General features: G+C 40.8%; 1 protein-coding gene across 1 annotated transcript in view; it reads left to right on the plus strand.

Annotated features, from left to right (window-relative positions):
• Positions 1 to 19,041, plus strand: part of ARSB (arylsulfatase B) — a gene marked incomplete at its 5' end in the record, with an annotated part of 131,502 nt that overhangs the window by 28,974 nt on the left and 83,487 nt on the right. The window contains one exon of the mRNA XM_006081550.2: positions 3,141 to 3,348. Within this exon, the coding sequence (XP_006081612.1) occupies positions 3,141 to 3,348 (208 nt within the window). The remainder of the gene's footprint in view (positions 1 to 3,140; positions 3,349 to 19,041) is intronic.

The raw sequence follows: 19,041 nt of genomic DNA on the forward strand, positions 1-19,041 counted from the left end.
GGCCGTTTTCAGGCTGGCGGGCCGACTGAAGCTCAAACCTCTCTTTTTTTTCTTTTTTTTTTTATTCTGGCATTTATTTACCTTCTATGGCTGTCACTGGAGCTGAGAGCCGGCTTTCTCTCTGAGGCTTGGCTGAAAGCAGGTTTCTGGCCTTTGTTTTCTGTATTCGAAACAATGTTGTGACTCCAGCTCTGAGATCCCGGCTGACTGACAGGAGGTTTCTGGGGTTTTGTTTATCTTCTATAAATGTTACAATGTTTCCAACTGAAGCTCAGAGGCTGGCAAGGCAGGCGGGGGAATGTTGGAGTCCTCTGTCACTGAAGCAAGCAAGCCTCCCTGTTCGCATCAGCTGCCTGGCTGCCGGCCGCCATCTTGGCTGACAGTTAATTTGCATATCTCCCTGATTAGCCAATGGGAAGGGTAGCGGTCGTACACTAATTACCATGTTTCTCTTTTATTAGTGTAGATTCCTGGCATGGATATAAGAACTCTCCCTCACAACCCTCACCTCACTTGCTGGCCAGGACCAACCTCCCTTTTGCCCTTTCTCTCCATCACCAGCCACATGGGTTTCCATGTTGCATATCTTTTTAAACAGCGAAGCTCCTTTCAGATTTCCTCCACCCTGCCCACTGTAGGAAATCCAGACCAAAGTCACAAACTCTCGTGTTTACCAGACTCAGGCTACTTACCTAAATAAGTGAAGCCGCTCACATGGCACAGTGGGGACTAGAGAAATGGCGAGCTTCTGAGACTGGGGTCCCTGCTTCTCATACTCAGCTGCTTGTTACTAGATGGAGTGTGGGTGTGGAGTTGTCAGAAGTTGATTTTTCAGGAAAATTAAAACAAGACAAAACAAAACAGATTTTTATGTGATTATTCCTGATTTTTAAAACTGCTTGTAATTTGGGCTGTAATTTATTGTAGCCTTACGATTTTTAACCCTATCTAGCCCTTGGCTGGTGGCTGGGGTTGGCTTAGTCTAGGGCTAAAGACCAGACGGCTCCTCCGACCACAGCCCCTCACTGCCTGTCAGGCCATTGATGCCACTTCACATCCTTCCCTCCAAACATCTCAGCCCAGAGTCCTTCCTCAGCACCTGGACACAGCATCCCCTGGGACTCTCTCACCCGGATCGGGAGGAGCGCAGGAGTGTCCCTGTGACTTGTGTGGCTGGAGGAGGAAGTGTGTGTGTGGAGGCAGAGTGGGGCTAACTTAGTGTCAGAGCTTTAAAGTCGACCTTTGGAGTTGGAATTTGGAATGTCTTCCCGTGGAAGTAATGCACAAATGAAGCACAGGTTCCACCGTATCATGGTTTTCATTCCATTACTTCTTCAGTTAAGTAGGTTTTGAAGTGATTACTTTGATATTCAGCAGCTATTTTGAAGACTTTGATTTTGGGGGAAAGATATTTCTAACTGCCAAAGGACTGAACTACAAATAACCTTTTGTGTGTCTATTTGAGTGCTGTCCATGTATACTCCTTATGTTACCGCAGGGGTATAGAATAGATCATTTAAAACAGTTTATCAACAATGAAGAATGAAATATGAGACACCCATTCCCAGTCTGTTTTCTGACTTTTTCCTATTCATTTATGAGATTTAAATGCCTCAAATACTTGAACAGAATTATATATTTATTCTTGGGTTGGACTAGTCTTTTTGAGGGTTTCAGCTCATTAAAGAATTCTGTAGAAGCACAAAGAGGAGAAAGCCTTCAGAAAGGCTCCTTAAAAAGGAGAGGCTGACCTGGACTACCACTAATGTTAAATGCTATAAATTGGTCTGAGAGGTAAAATAGAATCAATGCTTCACACTCCTTTGTTAGTTTCCAGAAATTAAATTGGCCGTATGTTTGGTCCTGGATCAAAGACTAACAAAGCATGGTATTCACTTGTTTTCTCATAAAAACATCAAAAATCCCTACCCTCTACTAAAAGGTGTGAAATTATTTTTCAGCTAGAGCAAAACGTTAAAGCATCTATTGGTACATATCCACACTATAGTAGTGGGGTTTTCAATGCGAAATTGCTCTGCAATTAATATGAACTTGGGCAAGTCATCTAACCTTTCTAAGCCTGTTAACTTATCTGTAAAGTGAATGTAACATAGGGTGGTTTGGAGTATTAAATAAGATGGAATATATACATCTTTATAGTATCTAGCACATAGATATTTCACATGTAGTTATTATGATTGATATTATTATTTGTTTGGATCAGAGCCTTCTAGGCTATTTTAGAACTCAAGCTTTTATTTTTCGTCTTTTATCATGTGTCTTTTGTTACATTTTTAACATCTTTATTGAGGCATAATTCACATAAAATTCAGCCATTTAAAGTATACAATTCAATAGTAAACTCAGAGTTATGCAACCATCTCTATCTAAGTTTAAAATACTATCATCACCACAAAAAGAAGCTCTGTGCCTCTTAGCACAGAATTGATGGCTGATAATATTCCTTCCATTGCTGAGTGTTGCTGGAAATACATCACGTTTTGTTTACCTGTTCATTAACGGGCGGACATTTTTGGGCTACCGTGAATAATGCTGCTCTGAACATTCATGTACAAGTTTTTGTGTGGACATAGCTTTCATTTTCTAGGAATGGGAATGCTGGGTCATATGGTAGCTCTATGTTTAACAATTTCAGGAACTGCCAAATTGTTTTTCATACTGGCTGCACCATTTGCATTCCCACCATCAATGAATTAGTGTTTTAGTGTCTCTACAGCTTCACCCACACTTATTATTTTCTGGGTTTTTTTGTGTGTTATAACCTCCTAGTGGGTGGGAAGTGGTATCTCAGAGTGGTTTTGATTTTCTTAATGACTAATGATGTTGAGCATCTTTTCATTTGCTTATTGGCCATTTGTATATCTTCTTTGGAGAAATGTCTGTTCAAATTCTTTGCCCATTTTGTAATTGGGTTAATTGTCTTTTATTATTGAGTTGCAAGAGTTCTTTATATATTCTCCATACAAGTCCCTTATCAGGTACATGTATGATTTACAGATATTTTCAGCCCATTCTGTGGGTTGCCTTGATATTAGTTTTTTTTAACTGATAAATCTGAACATCTGTGCATTTAATGCTTCCATGCCCTCCTGACTGATTTGCATAAACTCTCTTTCCAGCCTCTGTTTCTCTACCTTGCTCTCCAGTCTGTCCACGAGCCCCTTCAGGTCCCCGAGGAGTACCTGAAGCCATACGACTTTATCCAAGATAAGAACAGGCGTCACTATGCAGGAATGGTTTCCCTTATGGATGAAGCCGTGGGAAACGTCACCGCAGCCTTAAAAAGCCGTGGGCTCTGGAACAACACGGTGTTCATCTTCTCCACAGGTAAGCCTGTCAACAGGAAAATCATCTCTTGGCAAAGTTTAGGACATGGTATTCGATGAATGGAATGAAGACAAATTGGAGCATTTAGCGGTTCCTTATTAAAATGAATGCTAACTGCAAGAGTGAAGACACGATCATAATGGGTAGAAAGATGTGTCTAAGGAAAAAGAATTACGGGCTTCCCCACCTTTCTTCCAATATGAAAATATTCTGGGAGTATGCTTGACAACAAGTGCTTTCTGAGTAAGTATGAGAGGGCATCCCTCACGCAGGGCAGCTGGGCACTGAATCCTTGGACTGGCTTGTTCTCAGCAATCTCTGCAGCCTCTGTCAGGAGGACTTCTGCTGACTGCAGGGGGCTCTGTGTCAGAGACAGATTGTGACATTATGAAGACAGATAAGAAATGGAGCCATTTAAATCTAGGCTAGAGCCGCCAAGTATAGATTTTTTTACATTAAAATTTTCTGACAATAAAAATTATGCATGTTGATTATAGGAAAAACAGAAAAGTAGAAAGAAGAAATTTCTTGAAAATCATTATTATGGTGATGTCATTCCGACTTCTAACCTGTTATATATAGTAGACATAGTTTCTATTCCCTAGGGATGTACTTTGGGTATAGGTCTTGGTTTATTCATTATGTTGAGTATTCGGAGAGTACTTCCTATTGGAAAATGCTGATCTTTTTTTTTTTTATGGGAAATTTCTTGTATTATTTATGGCAGAATTGTTTGACCCTCCATCCCACCTTCCTCCTAGTCTGCCTTCAAAAAACTCCTGTTATTTGGATATTGGATTAATCCTCTAATATCTCTCTCTCTCTCTCTCTCTCTCTCTCTCTCTCTCTCTCTCTCCCTCCTGTTTTCTTTCCTTCATCATTATTTTCTCATTATTATTTTATAACCATTCTATTGAATTCATTGTAACGACCATAGTTTTTAATTATCAAGGACTCTTTCTTGTTTTCTGATAATTCATTTTTTGTGTGAAGTTTTGTTTTTTTTATCATTTTTTGGGTGCAATTAATAATTTATTTCTCCAAAGCCTGTGCTCTTAACCATTAATTGTGTGTGTGTGTGTACACATACATATAGTTTTAAGTTTGCTTATACTCCCAATGTTGTCTCTCTTCCTTCTAAGGTTGTTTGTATCTTTGTTTTGGTCTGCATTTCATGAAGGAGCTTTCTCAGATTCCTAGTGTTCCTTGGCTACAACCTGAGGTTGTGTTTGTAACCTGTTTGTAACCTGGTGAGTTTTACTGTAAAGTGACTGTGTAAGGGGTGTGAAGTGGCATGTTGAGGAATGAATCTGGTTATTGTACTCATAGTTGTTTTGTGTGTTTTTTAAAGGTTGTTTTGTTTTGCTTCCAATCCGGCATGGTTATTGAATCTAGCAATTATTGTGTGCTTACTACTTTCAGGACATAGTTCTAAGTGCTTTACGGGAATTAGTTAAATTGATCCTCACAATAGTTCTCTTGCAGGTGTGAGAACTGAAGCACAAAGAGGCTGAGTAACTTGCCCAGGGTCACACAGCCAGGCAGAGCCAGGCACCCGCCTTTCTGGCTCCACTGCATCTCCTGCCTCTGAGGTGATGCAGATGGTGGTCTGGACGTTCTTATTGGACCTCATGACATAGCAGAGCTTTCTGCATGGTGTGCTGCAATACCAATCTCTCGAGGAGCCTGGGCAAGGCCAGGGGCTACCCTGAGCAACCTTGTTCCGCTGCTATAATTTTCTAAGTATTCTCTGTTGTGGAAAGGGTTGCTATTACATTTATTTTTCCTCCAAAACTTACTCTTCAGAAAAGAGGGAGACATCTTATATACAAGTCCGTACAAGATCTCTCTCATACTGAGGGTTTTTGTCAATGGCTTTATGTCGAACAGCCTGGAAAGCACGTTGATCAGTGTTGGTACTGAATACTTAAGAGGCAACTCACTGAAAGAAGCAATAACAAAAGAGGTCAAGAAATCTATACTCATTGAGTAATTATTCCTGGGAAATGATCTCACGATTATAAGAATTAGCAGTGGTAAGTTTATAAAACAGTCTTTGTTGTAGAGATCAGAGTGATATAGTTTAAAGAGAAATTATCTCCTGAAACAAAAGTATATATGTATTAATGTGTCATATACAGACTGAAAGTGCTCTGTGGATAAGGAACTAGAGGCTTAGAGAACATTAAGTAACTTGATTAGGGTCACATAGCTAGGAGGTAACAGAGTGAATCCACAAATGTCTAACTCAAAGCTTTCTTATTCATTTGTAAACTCTTTGCATTTGTCTCAACTAGTGCTCCTCCTAAAACTGTAATTCTTGCTGCTTTTTATATAGTAACTAGTGGCCTGGTGCACGAAATTCATGCACATTAAAAGGGAATTACTTAGAGCAAATATTTTAATATTGCTATTTGCCCTTTCTCTGTAATAGAAGTGTCAGAGATGAAAGAAAATTAGTAAAATGTATACGAAAATCTTTCATATACAGACTGAAAGTGCTCAGTCAGAGAAGATGGTAGCTCTGGGAAACTGCCAAATATCTCAGAGTGGCTCCTGTGACAACGGATATTGATGTCAAGTAGGCATGGGAAGGAGTAGAATAAAGTTTTTTCATGATGTATGAAAGTGTGGAAAAAATCAATATTTTGAGATATTTTCTTATATGATTTCAAGTGTGTATACATAACTTTTAAATAGATAGTTGACTATTTTATAAACATTCATATTATATTTATTCAAGACAGAAAAAATAATTTTTGGAGCTTTTCACTAAGAAAATGGGGATTACTTTATATTAAGGTTGTCTCACTATGATATATATATATATTTTTTTTAATTAAATCTTTATTGTTGAAAGTATTACATATGTCCCCTGTTTTCCCCCCATTAACCCTTTCTAGCTGGCCCCCCTTCCCCCTCCCCAAGCCTTCACCACCCTATTGTTTGTGTCCGTGGCGACACTATGATATATTAGTAGATATATTAGTCTTGGTCCATGTTTGCTTTGTTGGGCTGGGCTAAATCCAACTTGATCATGTATATGCATTTTTATTATTCTGCTGAATTCAATTTGTTAGTGGTTTATTTAGGATGTTTGTATTGAGTCAGGAGTAAAAAGTGGGGGGGGGCTTTTTCTCTCTGTGTCAGGTTTTGTTGTCTTGGTTATGCTCACTTAATAAAGCAGTTTGGATGGTTTTTCCATTTTTTTTTCCTCTGCTCTAGAGCAAGTTCACAGGCTGTTTGAAAGATCTGTCTGGGTAAGCTGGTCCCTGAAACCATTTTTGGAGGCTTTTTTTTAAAAATTATCTTCATAGTTTAGATTTTTGCTGAATTATATCTAGGCGTGGGTCATTAAAATATTTTAAAATTAATTTTGCCTGAAATACAGTGAACCCTTTGATCTCTACGCTGAGATTATTTTTCACTCCAGGAAGTTTTCCCTGTTCATATTATAGTTTATTGCTTTTGTTCTGCTTGATTTATTTCTCAAAAGTATCTTTAATTAGTAAGTTGAATCACCGACTCAATGTCTCTCTCATCATTTTCTGTGTTTTGTCCTTTTTCTCAGTCTTGTGGATCCAGCTCCTCTGCATTACATTTTTGCAATTTTAATTCTGCTCTTTAATATCGCCAGTGTAGATTGCTATTGATTTTGTTTTTAGTTGCTTTGCAATCCTTTGTTTGCCTTAGTCAGTTCACTGGTCATGTCATTAAGCATTGAAGCTCAATGTAACCTTGTGAAATAAGTTTCTTCATCTCCATTTTATAAATTTACTGGAGGCCCAGTGCACAAATTCGTGCACGGGCCTGCCCTGATAGGGGCCCATTGGGCCAGGCCGGTGGGAGGGAGGGGGGGGCAGGGGGAGGGGCTGTGGGCAGTTGGCCAGCCGGCCCGCCCCCGATTGGGGTGTTGGGGGTTGATTGGGGGCCGGGCTGGCCAGGTGTGGGGGGGGGGGGCGGTCGGGGCCTGGATCAGGCTGGTTGGCTGCCACAGTGTGTGTCATAGCCATTGGTCGTTCCAGTCGTTCTGGTCATTCCGCTGTTCCAGTTGCTGGGCTTTTGTATATACTAGTATAGATAAATGAAGAATGAAAGAGGTGAAGTGCTTTTCTCACGGCCACTACTACTCTGAATGTTTTTCACTCCAAATTCACATGTTGGAATATTAACGCCCAATGTGATGGTGTCAGAAGGTGGAGCCTTTTTGAGAGTTAAAGGCTGGGAATGAGATGGTCAGATAAATGGTGTGCTGGTGGGGAGGAACCTGGGCAGCATCCTCAGCTATGAGCCATGAACATGAGCAAGGGCAGAATGGAGAACAGTCATGTAGTAGGTTCAGCACGGCTGGAGCCCAGAGTATAAGGTGGGGAATGGTTAGATGTGAAGCTGGAGATTGTAATGTAAGACCTGGCTCAGAGAGGAAGGAGGTAGAAGGTGCTCTGAAGGCCGTGGGGAAGCATCGAAAGGTATTAAGTAGGATCATATTTTCATTTTAGGATTAGTGTGGAGGATGACTGAAGGCAGATTGGCGTTTTAGAAGGTGATGGCGGTCAAGAGGGGTAGAGGGTAAGGAGGGCCTGAGTAAAGGCAGAGAGAAATTTGAAGGAGATGAAAGGACAGATTTAAGAAATGCATAGGAGAGCGTGGACAGTTGATCTCTGAGAGTCCTTGTTACTAGGAAAGTTGAGGTGCTGTAATTCTGTGCTTTCAGAACTTTCATCAGGACTGGTGATAGCCTTTGATGGAACCATCCCTTCTGTTGGCAATGGGGTGCATTTGCAGAGAGCTGGAAAGAATGCAGCCCGTGGCCAGAGTGCCCGTGTAGTCCACAGAGCAGTAGATTCATAGTCCATTTGAGACTGGGGTGGGGTCTACTGGGAAATGTGCAGAAATGGCTTTGGCTGTCACAGTGTTTTGAGGGTGAAGTCATTTGAAGGTCCAGCCCTGTAGTGCTCAGGCAGCGCTGCACAGTGGAGACATGTCCTGCCCCAGAGGGTCAGGAGACCGTCGAGGAGCCCTGACTGGACACTGCTCAATAGCAAATTTTTACTGAAACCAATAGAGGCATTTATTACAGACCCTAAACTTTTAGCATTTATTTTCTGAGCTTTCACAAAATTATATGTAGATTAATATCTTAGAGTAATAAAGAGTCTGAACTAATTCGTCTAAATCTTAGGTCCTTTTCTCCCTTATATATAGAATTCCCTTAAAAACTAGAACTGGAGAGCTTCATGGTTTTAAATGTACTTATGCAATTGGCAGGCTTATTAAAAATTATAGAAATTCTGTGCCAAAAGCAAAGTAATCTGAGTGCTGGCAAACCAATCTCACTAGGTTCTTCAAACACTTAGATGAATTTCTGACAAAGCTGAGGAAGACCTGTTAAGTGAAGAAACTGTATAGTGTGTCCACACTGTCTTTCTCTTCGCAGTTACCTCTTTATTCAGCACATCTACCAGAGAGGGAAATAATGACACATGGCTCAAAACTGGGAGACTCTTCTTTCCTGGCCAGAAGTCAGCCCGTTTCACCTCTTAAATTTTTCTGTGTTAATGTCCATGCTGAAAGCATATTGGATCACTTTAAAATTTTATTAGCAATAGGTAGTAATACATACAGATTTGTTGACTTTTATTGAGAAATAGTAATAACCAATACATTTTGACGGTCCCCAGAACAGTCTTGCATTTGCATTCTCTTCAGCAAACCATTGACTCCACAATCCTACAGTTTCTAAGGCAGAAATCTTTCTCAATCCCTGTTTATCAAGATCTTCAATGTTTTATTATATTGCTATTGCTTGTGTGCTGCAATACTGTATTTTTCATATTATGACATTTTCAGCATGAGAAGCATGAAAAAAATCTTTATTTTCCCACTTCTATAAGGTGTGGCCTTTCCCTGACTGTATAATTGGCCTATGAGTTTATAAGTGGCCTCTCCCTGAGCTTATGATTAATGAAAAATACATATTGAACTGAGCGTATTTATTGACTGAATTGCAAGAAGCTTTCCAATTTGTTTGGGTTTACTTTCTCCTTTTGTGTTGCATTCCATTTTAAAGGTCACATTTAAGATGGATCTATTTCTTATATCATACATTCCTCTCAGAACTCATTGGAGCCAAAATTCCCTATGAAGGCAAGAGGAATGTTAGGTTGGACAGATGCTCTGGACAATGAAGGAAGGTGAGAAGTAGATTCCTTGTAGAAATAATCCCATGGGAACCACAGTCACAGCCAGAGGAAGGGGCTGATAGAAAGTTGGGTTACCACAAGCTCTGTATGCAAATACATAGTCGGCAGCTGGAGGATGAGAGAAGGAACCAAATGGCCTAGGAATTATTACTTTAGGAATCAGCAAAAAGTAGATTGTATTTCAGGGTTTTTGGTCTGGAATTTTAAAATTTACTGTCATTATTAATAGATGGAAGAGACAAATTTAAGTAGGTTTCAAAGAAGGCACTTAATTATCTGTTGAAAAACAAAAGCTGTGTATTTATATTCATAACTTCAAGAATGTAAAAATAGGGATTTACTCTGTAGCAGTTTTCTTAGGAAAAAAGAAAAAGAGTGGCTAAATTTTAGCTACTAGAACCCAAACAGTGTAATTCTCTCCTATTTTACAGTCCACACGTGGGGTTCTCCTCGAGGCAGTGGTAACTGCTTTTTTTTTTTTTTTAAGCAAGGCATTTGATCAAAAATTAGAGTTCCACAGCTAGCTTTTGCTGGCGTTCTGTCCCAAATTCCTCTCTACTTGGGGTTTCTACAATGATTGCTGTGGTTTTCTGGCTTGATCTGAGGCCCTTGCTTCGTCAGGGGAGGAAAGACTGCCGGCTCCTTCCTTCCCAGGAGTTTATGGCCCTTGCTCTTCAAGGAGGGCTGGGAAAGAGTGCCCAGGCTCTTTGCGGGAGATAGCCCTGCTGGGCTTGGCCTCAAACATGCGTTGCTTTCAGAAGCATGAGATCCCCCCCACCAGGCCTAAAAACAATCATAAAAATATATTTGAAAAAATCCCCATCACTTCTCTTGCTGACTTTGGCAATTAGGTACAAAGCATCAACAGAATGTTGTATACAGAAATTCTGCCTTCCAGGCTTGTTCCCTTCTTGCAGAACAATCCTTAACCTTGTGGGGCTCTTTTCTCATGTTTTCTTAATGAGAAAATATTTCAGAGATTATTGGCACCACAGGTTTCTTCCTTTCCGGGGGTTTTTGCTCTTAACCAACTGTAATCTCTAGGATCTCTTTTATATTTTTCCTTCACAGTATGGGCCACATCTAATCAATCCCTCCTAGGATGACTTTTCCAAGTACAGTGATTTTTTTGTGTGTCATTTCCATCCTAGAACACTTTCTTATTTGTGTGCATATACCTTTTCAAATTAGTGTTTTGGATTTCTTCACGTAAATATCCACTCTCTCTAAAAAAAAATCAATGGAAAAAATATCCTCGGATGGATTAACCAAAAAAATAAATACATGATCATGGTAGAAAATGAAAAAAAAAACAACTATTAAAGGGTATAATGAAGAAAGTGGAAATTATTCATTATCTAACACTCAAAATACTGCTTTCCCTGTTTCCCGTAGATTTTTGGGTTGTTGTGTGTTCATTTTCATTTGATTTCTTCCTTGATCTCACTGTTGACCCACCCAAACTAGTTAACTTCCTATGGTGAAAATTTCTCTGATATTAAAATTGTTTGAAAGCATAAATTTTAATAATAGCAGTCATTTGAACAAATCATGATTTGGGTGACTACATCTTGAAAAGAGATTATTTTTGGCTAAAATTTTGGGTATCTTAATTTTATATGTTCACATAAAATACATAGTGGTAGAGAATAATTGCGATGTATGTAAAGTGGTAAGTCTGTACATTTCAGCTCCCAATCACAAATGTGCAACACTGAGCCTATGTTGAAATGTGAATCAAGAGGCTCTAACTCACTTTTAAAATAAACTGATAGGAACCACTACATTTGTGTCTGATTATAGTATAAGAAATTTGAGCATCAAATGAAATAAATAGGTTCCATCATACAACAAGACAGGAAAAATACTAAGTCCACCCAAATTGTTGTGATTTTTTAAAATTTACTTTTCAATTACAGTTGACAAACAATATTATATTAGTTTCAGGTGTATAACATATAACTTATGAAGTGATCACTATATTAAGTCTAGCACCCATCAGATACAATATATAGTTATAATACTAGAGGCCCGGTGCATGAAATTCGTGCACGGGTAGGGTCCTGAGGCTTGGCCAGTGATCAGGGCCAATTGGGGCCTTCCGGCTGCCGGTCAGGGCCTTCCTTTGTTCCGTGCCGCCCCCTGGTGGTCAGTGCACATCATAGCAAGCGATGTAACTCCTAGTCTCCCGGTCGAACTCCTGAGGGGACACTTTGCATATTAACCTTTTATATATATAGATTATTGACTATGCTGTACTTTATATTCTGGTGACTATTATTATAACTGGCAATTTGTACTTCTTAATCCCTTTCACCTTTTTTGCCTGTTCACCAAACCCCGCTTCCCCCTGTCTGACCATCAATTTGTTCTCTGTATCTTTGAATTTGTTTCTCTTTGTTCATTTATTTTGTTTTTAGATTCCACATATCAGTGAAATCATGTGGTATTTGTCCTTCTTTGTCTGACTTACTTCACTTAGCATAATACTCCCTAGGTCTATCCTTGCTGTTGAAAATGGTAAGATTTCATTCTTTTTTATGGCTGAGTAATATTCCATAGTCTATATGTACTACATCTTTATCCCTTCATTTATCATGGACATTTAGGTTGCTTCCATATTTGGTTATTGTAAATATTGCTGCAATGAACATTGGGATGCATATACCTTTCAAATTAGTGTTTTGGATTTCTTCAGTAAATATCCAGAAGCGGAAATGCTGGGTCATAAGACAGTTCCATTTTTATCTTTTTGAGGAACTTCCATACTGTTTTCCATAATAGCTGCACCAGTTTACAATCCCTACCAACAGAGCATGAAGATTCCCTTTTCTCCACATCCTCACCAACACTTACTGTTTGTTGATTTATTGATGATAGCCATTCTGACAGGTGTGGTTTTAATTTGCATTTACCTGATGATAAATGATGTTGCGTATCTTCTCATATGTCTGTTGGCTATCTGTATGTCCTCTTTGGAGAAGTGTCTATTTAGGTTCTCTGCCCACTTTTTAATTGGATTGGGAGGTTTGTTTTTGTGTGTGTGTGTGTTGAGTTGTATGCATTCCTTATATAATTTGGATATTAACCCCTTATTGGATGTATCATTGGTTAATATCTTCTTCCATTCATGAGGTTGTCTTTTTTTATGGTTTTCTTTGCTGTGCAAAACTTTTAGTTTGATGTAATCCATTTGTTTATTTTTTCTTTTGTTTCCCTTACCTAAAGAGCCATACACAAAAAATATATATATTCCTGAGAGTCATGTCAAACAGTTTACTGCCTGTGTTTTCTTCTAGGAATTTTATGTCTCACATTTAAGACTTTAATCCATTTTGAGTTTATTTTAGTATAGGCATGAGAAAGTAGCCTAGTTTTATATATATCTCCACTTTTCCCAACTTTTTGTCTGTGTCTTGGCATACTTTATGATACTTAAAGTAAATTAAAACTATATTTCAAAGCCTGGCCCTCTTCATGGTTTTGGCTGGTAGGAGAAGGACTGGTTGGTGAGGGAGATTCTGCTCTGGCTGACCAGGAAACTTTCCCAGAGGGTCCCACCAACTCACCTGAATACCGTCCCACAGCTCTCCGCGTGTTTTCAGTAACCGTGAAAATGCTTTTAAGTGATCAAAATGATACATTGATTCTTCTTTCCAATTCCTTGACTATTCTTTCAGCAAAGCTGCTTTAAACATAATTTCTGATTACATGTGTGGTTTTTACCAAGAAATGGGAATGGATAGTGGTATTGTGAATTGATCCCAGTAGAAAAAATTTCCTCTGAAATGCAGGAACCTTAGTCAGATAGTTGGAGAAGCTCCCGTCTGAACTCTGCTCCATGTTATAAGCTCAGAACATACCTTCTCCTTGGCCTTGTGATGTCAGCTTGTCTGGTTGAGTGAAATTGCTGTTGCAATTATTTGGATGATGCAGCGCTTCCTGCCCCACCTGCTGTGTTGGTAAACCTGAAACCATCATGGCAAATATGTTTATTTGCTTTCCCCTGAAATGTGCTGCCCCTTTTTACCTCCTGCAGATAAAAACTGACAGGTCCCTTTCCTGCTAGCCAAAAACAGTGATGGGAACCAGCTGGAAGATATGGCTTTTAAAATGTAGTTTTAATTCATTTTAAGTTCCATAAAGTAGGCTGAGTCACAGACAAGCTGTGCGCCTCACCAAACCACTCCATGATCTCACTTTCCCTCTGGCAAACCTTTTTCCGTGCAATATGGTGATATCACTGGGGTGTCAGGGACAGCTTGCTTGAGAGGAGTTTGCCTATGAGCTGTGAAGGCTGCCAGACAGCGTCTCTCTAGTCGGTCTGTCTCTTTACTTCGTCTTCAGATTCACATGGTCTTCATGTACTACAATAATGCTATTAACCACCCTCACAGCAACCACATAGTTGTAGGTAGTGAAGCCTGGTTACATGACCGTTCACTAGAAGTGTAGTTTTAGAATTGACGAAAACCCGCATTGACTCCTCAGCTTCTTAGAATGGATACTTTGAATGAAACCACTGGAATCTCCAAGATGACAGTTGACCTTACTCTTGTGTACTGAGATGTCTATTTTAGATTCTCCCAATTACCTCCTTTTCCTGTCTTTTTAATTATTATGGCCAATGAAGTCAAATAATATGATAGAAGAGATTTGAATGGGCTTTAGGAAAAGAGGTTTAATTGTGGCTTTGCTTCTAACTAGTGGGGCAGTTTCTCCCACGCCATCCATCTTTCTTGATCTCATCATTTTCACGGTGCCCTCTGTGATATCATTTGATACTCCGTGGTCCCATTATGGAAATTCAGACACTCTTTTCTACTGGGCATCTTCTAAGCAGATTCACAGTCTTCTCTGTATTTATTTCCAAGTCACTTTCTGATTCCCCGAGTGATTCTGCCAGGGTGAGAACCACTGCTACAGGGTCTAGGCCCAGGGACTCATTATTATAAAAATTTTTCCTTTGCCACATATTTTTCAACCTTAAGTCAAGGACAATTTACCCTTCAGAAAAGAATGACTTTTATAATTCTTCTATAACTTAATCTTCACAGAAATTAGGATCCAGCCATTTCCCCTTTGTGTGACGTTTATGAATATTTTGCATTTTCCATTTGTGTTCTTGCTTATTTTCCACTCTCACTATTTATTCACACTTGACCAGTGGTGATTCAAAAGAACAACAGAAGCCCTAGCCGGTTTTGCTCAGTGGTTAGAGTGTTGGCCTGCGGACTGAAGGATCATGGATTCAATTCTAGTCAAGGGCACATACCTCGGTTGCAGGCTCAATCTCTGGCCCCCATCGAGGAGCATGCAGGAGGTAACCAACCAATGTCTCTCACATCAGTGTTTCTTTCTCTCTGTCTCTCCCCTCCCTTCCACTCTTTCTAAAAATCAATGGAAGAAATACCCTCGGGTGAGGATTTAAATAAAAAAGAACAACAGAGTGTACTGAGGTGTCTATTTTAGATACAGAGTAAAGCTGGTTGACTTCTATGCACCAGTATTGAACCTGTCTTTGGAGCGATGGTTTTCAAAGTATGATCTCGGGAGCAGCAGCATCACCATCACCTGGTGATGTGCTAGAACTGCAAGTTCTCAGGTCCCGCTCTGGACCAGAAACTCTGAAGGTGGGGCCCAGCCATCTGCATTAGCAAACGTGCCAGGTAGTTTGATACATGCTACTGTGAGACAGCTGTTCTAGAGAGATTTTATGTTTTCAGGTAGTAGAATTTTAAAAAATATTTTATTGATTTTTTACAGAGAAGAAGGGAGAGGGATAGAGAGTTAGAAACATCGTTGAGAGAGAAACATCAATCAGCTGCTTCCTGCACACTCCCTACTGGGGATATGCCCACAACCAAGGTACATGCCCTTGACCGGAATCCAACCTGGGACCCTTCAGTCTGCAGGCCGACGCTCTGTCCACTGAGCCAAACTGGTTAGGGTGGTAGTAGAATTTTTTTAAGTGTGTTTAGATAGTTTTGAAGTAATCATTGTCCAAATTTACATGCTCTGGGAATAGGAGGGATATTACATTTCTAAAGGCGATATTTCCCTGCCTTCCTATCTTTTTATCCTTTAGAAGTTTTAATATTTTTTCTGCTTTTAGAGAACCTATCACTATCTCTACCTGTTTGTACAGTGAAATTTTAGTCTTAAGTTAGTTCTATTATCATGGAAGATTTAATCATCAATGCTATTTACCGTAAATGATCTGTTGTTATATAGATGAAACAGTGACTAATGAAACATTTAATTTCTCCTTGTTCATTTGTTTATTTTTCATTGAACCTTCCAGATGGCATCCTTTTTTTAGACTATAGACAAGGTTTACTTTTTAAAGTTACCCATCAAATTTGTTTGTTCTGTAATAGACCTAAAGATTGCTCTTGTCAGAGGGAAGTTTTTACGAAGTTGCGTGCTCTCTGGAACAGGCATGAACATAGCTGATATCCTGAATTAAGTGATGAAGAAGAGGCGAAGGGCGTCTGGTCCTGAGTGAGAAAACCTTGACCCAGAAAGTGGCAGCAGTAGACTTCAAGTGCAGGGCTCCACGCTTCCAGTCAGCAGTCTCTGCACGAACTTCACTGCCTTTAGGATTACACAGTTCCCCTAATTGGCTGGATTTTTGTCAAGAGCTTGATCCAAGTGGGATTATTTATTTATTTGCTTTTATTTTTGTTTTTGTGGGGTTTTTTTGTAATGTATAAAGCATTTGCAAGTTCTCTCAAGGGCAACACATAGCTTCATTTAACTCCCTCAAGCCCTCTCACCTCTGTAAGTTGCACCAGGAAATTCAAGGTCTAGCCAGGGGCCCCCAAAGAGTTAAAAAGACAACCAGCCTGCAGCGTGGAAGAAACTGATGTCAAAAACAGATGTTTCTCTGCAGGCCTTGCTGGATTCATAAGTCGGGATAAAGCCAGCATGTATGCATGCGCGTCAAAAAAAAAAAAAATCTTGGCCAGGGCTGCGGAGAAACGCAGTGTTGTCCCTCATCTGCAATTCCTCTTCAGTCCTTGCTGCATGGGAGCTCTGTGGCAGGGCTCCCCCGAGACTGGCGGCCCTGACACTTGAGCCATTAACTCAGAGCGCCCTCTAATCTCTTGTTTTCATTGTTAGTGTTCCGGCGGAGCTGCCCCTCAGCCCGCACAGACTTTGCCCGTTTTCATTGGCTGCGGGGATTGTTATTGGAGTGGCTGACAGCTGTCTGCCAGGCTGTCTGAAACTGCCTTCCTGTGCTCTCTGCAGCCGCTCAGCTTCACAGCACTATTGTTCCTGTTGAGCCTTTTTCTTAAAATCTTTCCCAGCTGTATCCTGATATGGTAAACCACTTAAATTAGCTCCAGATTGTTCTGTTTATTTTATGTTAGATAAGCGACAAAATACAGTACCAGCAGCTGGCCAGAAGGAGGGGGAATGAGGATGGGGGGACACAAGCAAGGTCTTTTACAAAAGATAGAGTTCCCAGGCAAAGCCGTGAAAAGACACAAATGTGATGCAATCACGCGTCCTGCATTTTACATGTGATCCCGATGGGCCGGCTAAGCAATGACTTTGGATCTGAGCACAGCTTACTCCCCGGGGCGGGGGGGGGGGGGGGGGGGAGGGGGGCGGGGGGACCAAGCAAGACCCCAGCATGAAGTCACACTGGGAGGAAGCGAAGTTTCCTTATGGGAACTAGACACAGGATCTCTGTCAGGTTGGCTGCCTTGTCCAGTCAGCTGTCCAGGTGCCCTGCTTGATGCGCTGACTGCAGCAGGATCCCCTTTTACGTTTTTAAAACCGTCCTTCCGTATTGTAATGCATGGTGGCTGACAGGCTCAAAGCTGGCAAAGTTCACCAGTCTCTTTATCAGCTCAGCATTTGAAAATGATCTCTTCTCTGCTGTCATTCAAAGCTGGAAGTCCACAGACACTGAGTCCCCAGCACAGCTGCGAGTGAGCATGCTCAGTGGACTGGGCCCGTTTGTTCGTGCAGGTCATCTGTGCAACTGCTCCACCCCTGGCCGCGCCTCCTTTGCAGTTGTCTGCTCACAGGGGCGCTCCATGCAGGGCCTTTCTGAATACTTAACAGAAAATATATTCAGATAGAATAGATACTGTCCTGAATGAAGATAATGCCTTTGTGATGGTAGGAATCAATCCAAATAAAATATGAAAAATAAACTTCCGAATGCTTTAACTCAGCTGAAGCATATAAACAGTGCCAGCAGCCAGCTGAGTTACAACAGTTACTGAGAATTTTGTCTGGGGTAACTCCAGACTCCCCAGGAAAGGTCCTCTGACGCATTCTAGCTCCACCAGGCTTCCAGTCCTCACCCCGAACCAAGTCCTGGAAACCCTCTCTATCCAGGTGATGGGAGAGGAGCGGGTGGAACAGGTCAGGAGTAATAAGGTGCCATGGAAACTGCCTCTTAGTTTCCTTTGGGGGGAGAATAAACTTAGCATCCAATTAAAGGGGCACACAACCAACTCCGTGACAATAATTACCCCATCGAGCCCCCGTTTCCTCTGCTGAAATGTGCCTTTTCCTTTTCCTCTCTATCAAGGACCAGCACGCAGCCAAGTGGCCTCCATGTCTCCTCTAATTCCCCAGTTGTCCTCTCTCTCTTCTTTCTCTGTATCCTTCTTAGTCTTCATTGTGGATAGTCTTGTATTTCTCCCATGGGCCAGGCTTTCCACAGATGACATGCCCCTGAGAGCAGGGACCGTGTATTAAACCTCTAGTGTCTTTTCCCTCAGTGTTGACAGCAGCCATGGGCACCGAGCAGATGCTCAAAGCCTGTCTCATCATTTGCTTCTGTTATTCTTACCTGACATGAGGTGTCATTCATTCTGCTTCTGTATTAATTCAGGCAAAAACAACAACACAAAAGACCAGGTGCTGGCCCATTCTCATTAAAATCATGAGCACGTCCTTCTGGTGCTGGGCAGGCTGGAGGAAGCCACCTAAAGCCTGTATTTCTCATGGACTCCAACTAAAACTCTGGACAATACAGAAAACAACTGCTTGCACACCTGGAAAGTAAACAATAGCCGCCAAATGGTGAATGGGAATGAAGTCAAGGCTTTATCAATCCTTGTACCTGGAGTGCATTTGTGGGGTTTGTTTTCTCTCCTGTCTCCTGGCGTTGACCTAAGGCAGTGATGGCGAACCTTTTGAGCTCGGCGTGTCAGCATTTTGAAAAACCCTAACTTAACTCTGGTGCCGTGTCACATATAGAAATTTTTTGATATTTGCAACCATAGTAAAACAAAGATTTATATTTTTGATATTTATTTTATATATTTAAATGCCATTTAACAAAGAAAAATCAACCAAAAAAATGAGTTCGCGTGTCACCTCTGACACGCGTGTCATAGGTTCGCCATCACTGACCTAAGGGCTGATGTCTTTAGAGAACTATGCAGCAGGCCTGGGCAGCAAAGTCTCCATGCAAACTCCTGATTTCCACCCAGAGGTTCGGGAAAGGGGTCCTTTGCTG

The sequence above is a fragment of the Myotis lucifugus genome, unplaced genomic scaffold (genome assembly GCF_000147115.1).
Source record: "Myotis lucifugus unplaced genomic scaffold, Myoluc2.0 scaffold_0, whole genome shotgun sequence".
Taxonomy (NCBI): domain Eukaryota; kingdom Metazoa; phylum Chordata; class Mammalia; order Chiroptera; family Vespertilionidae; genus Myotis; species Myotis lucifugus.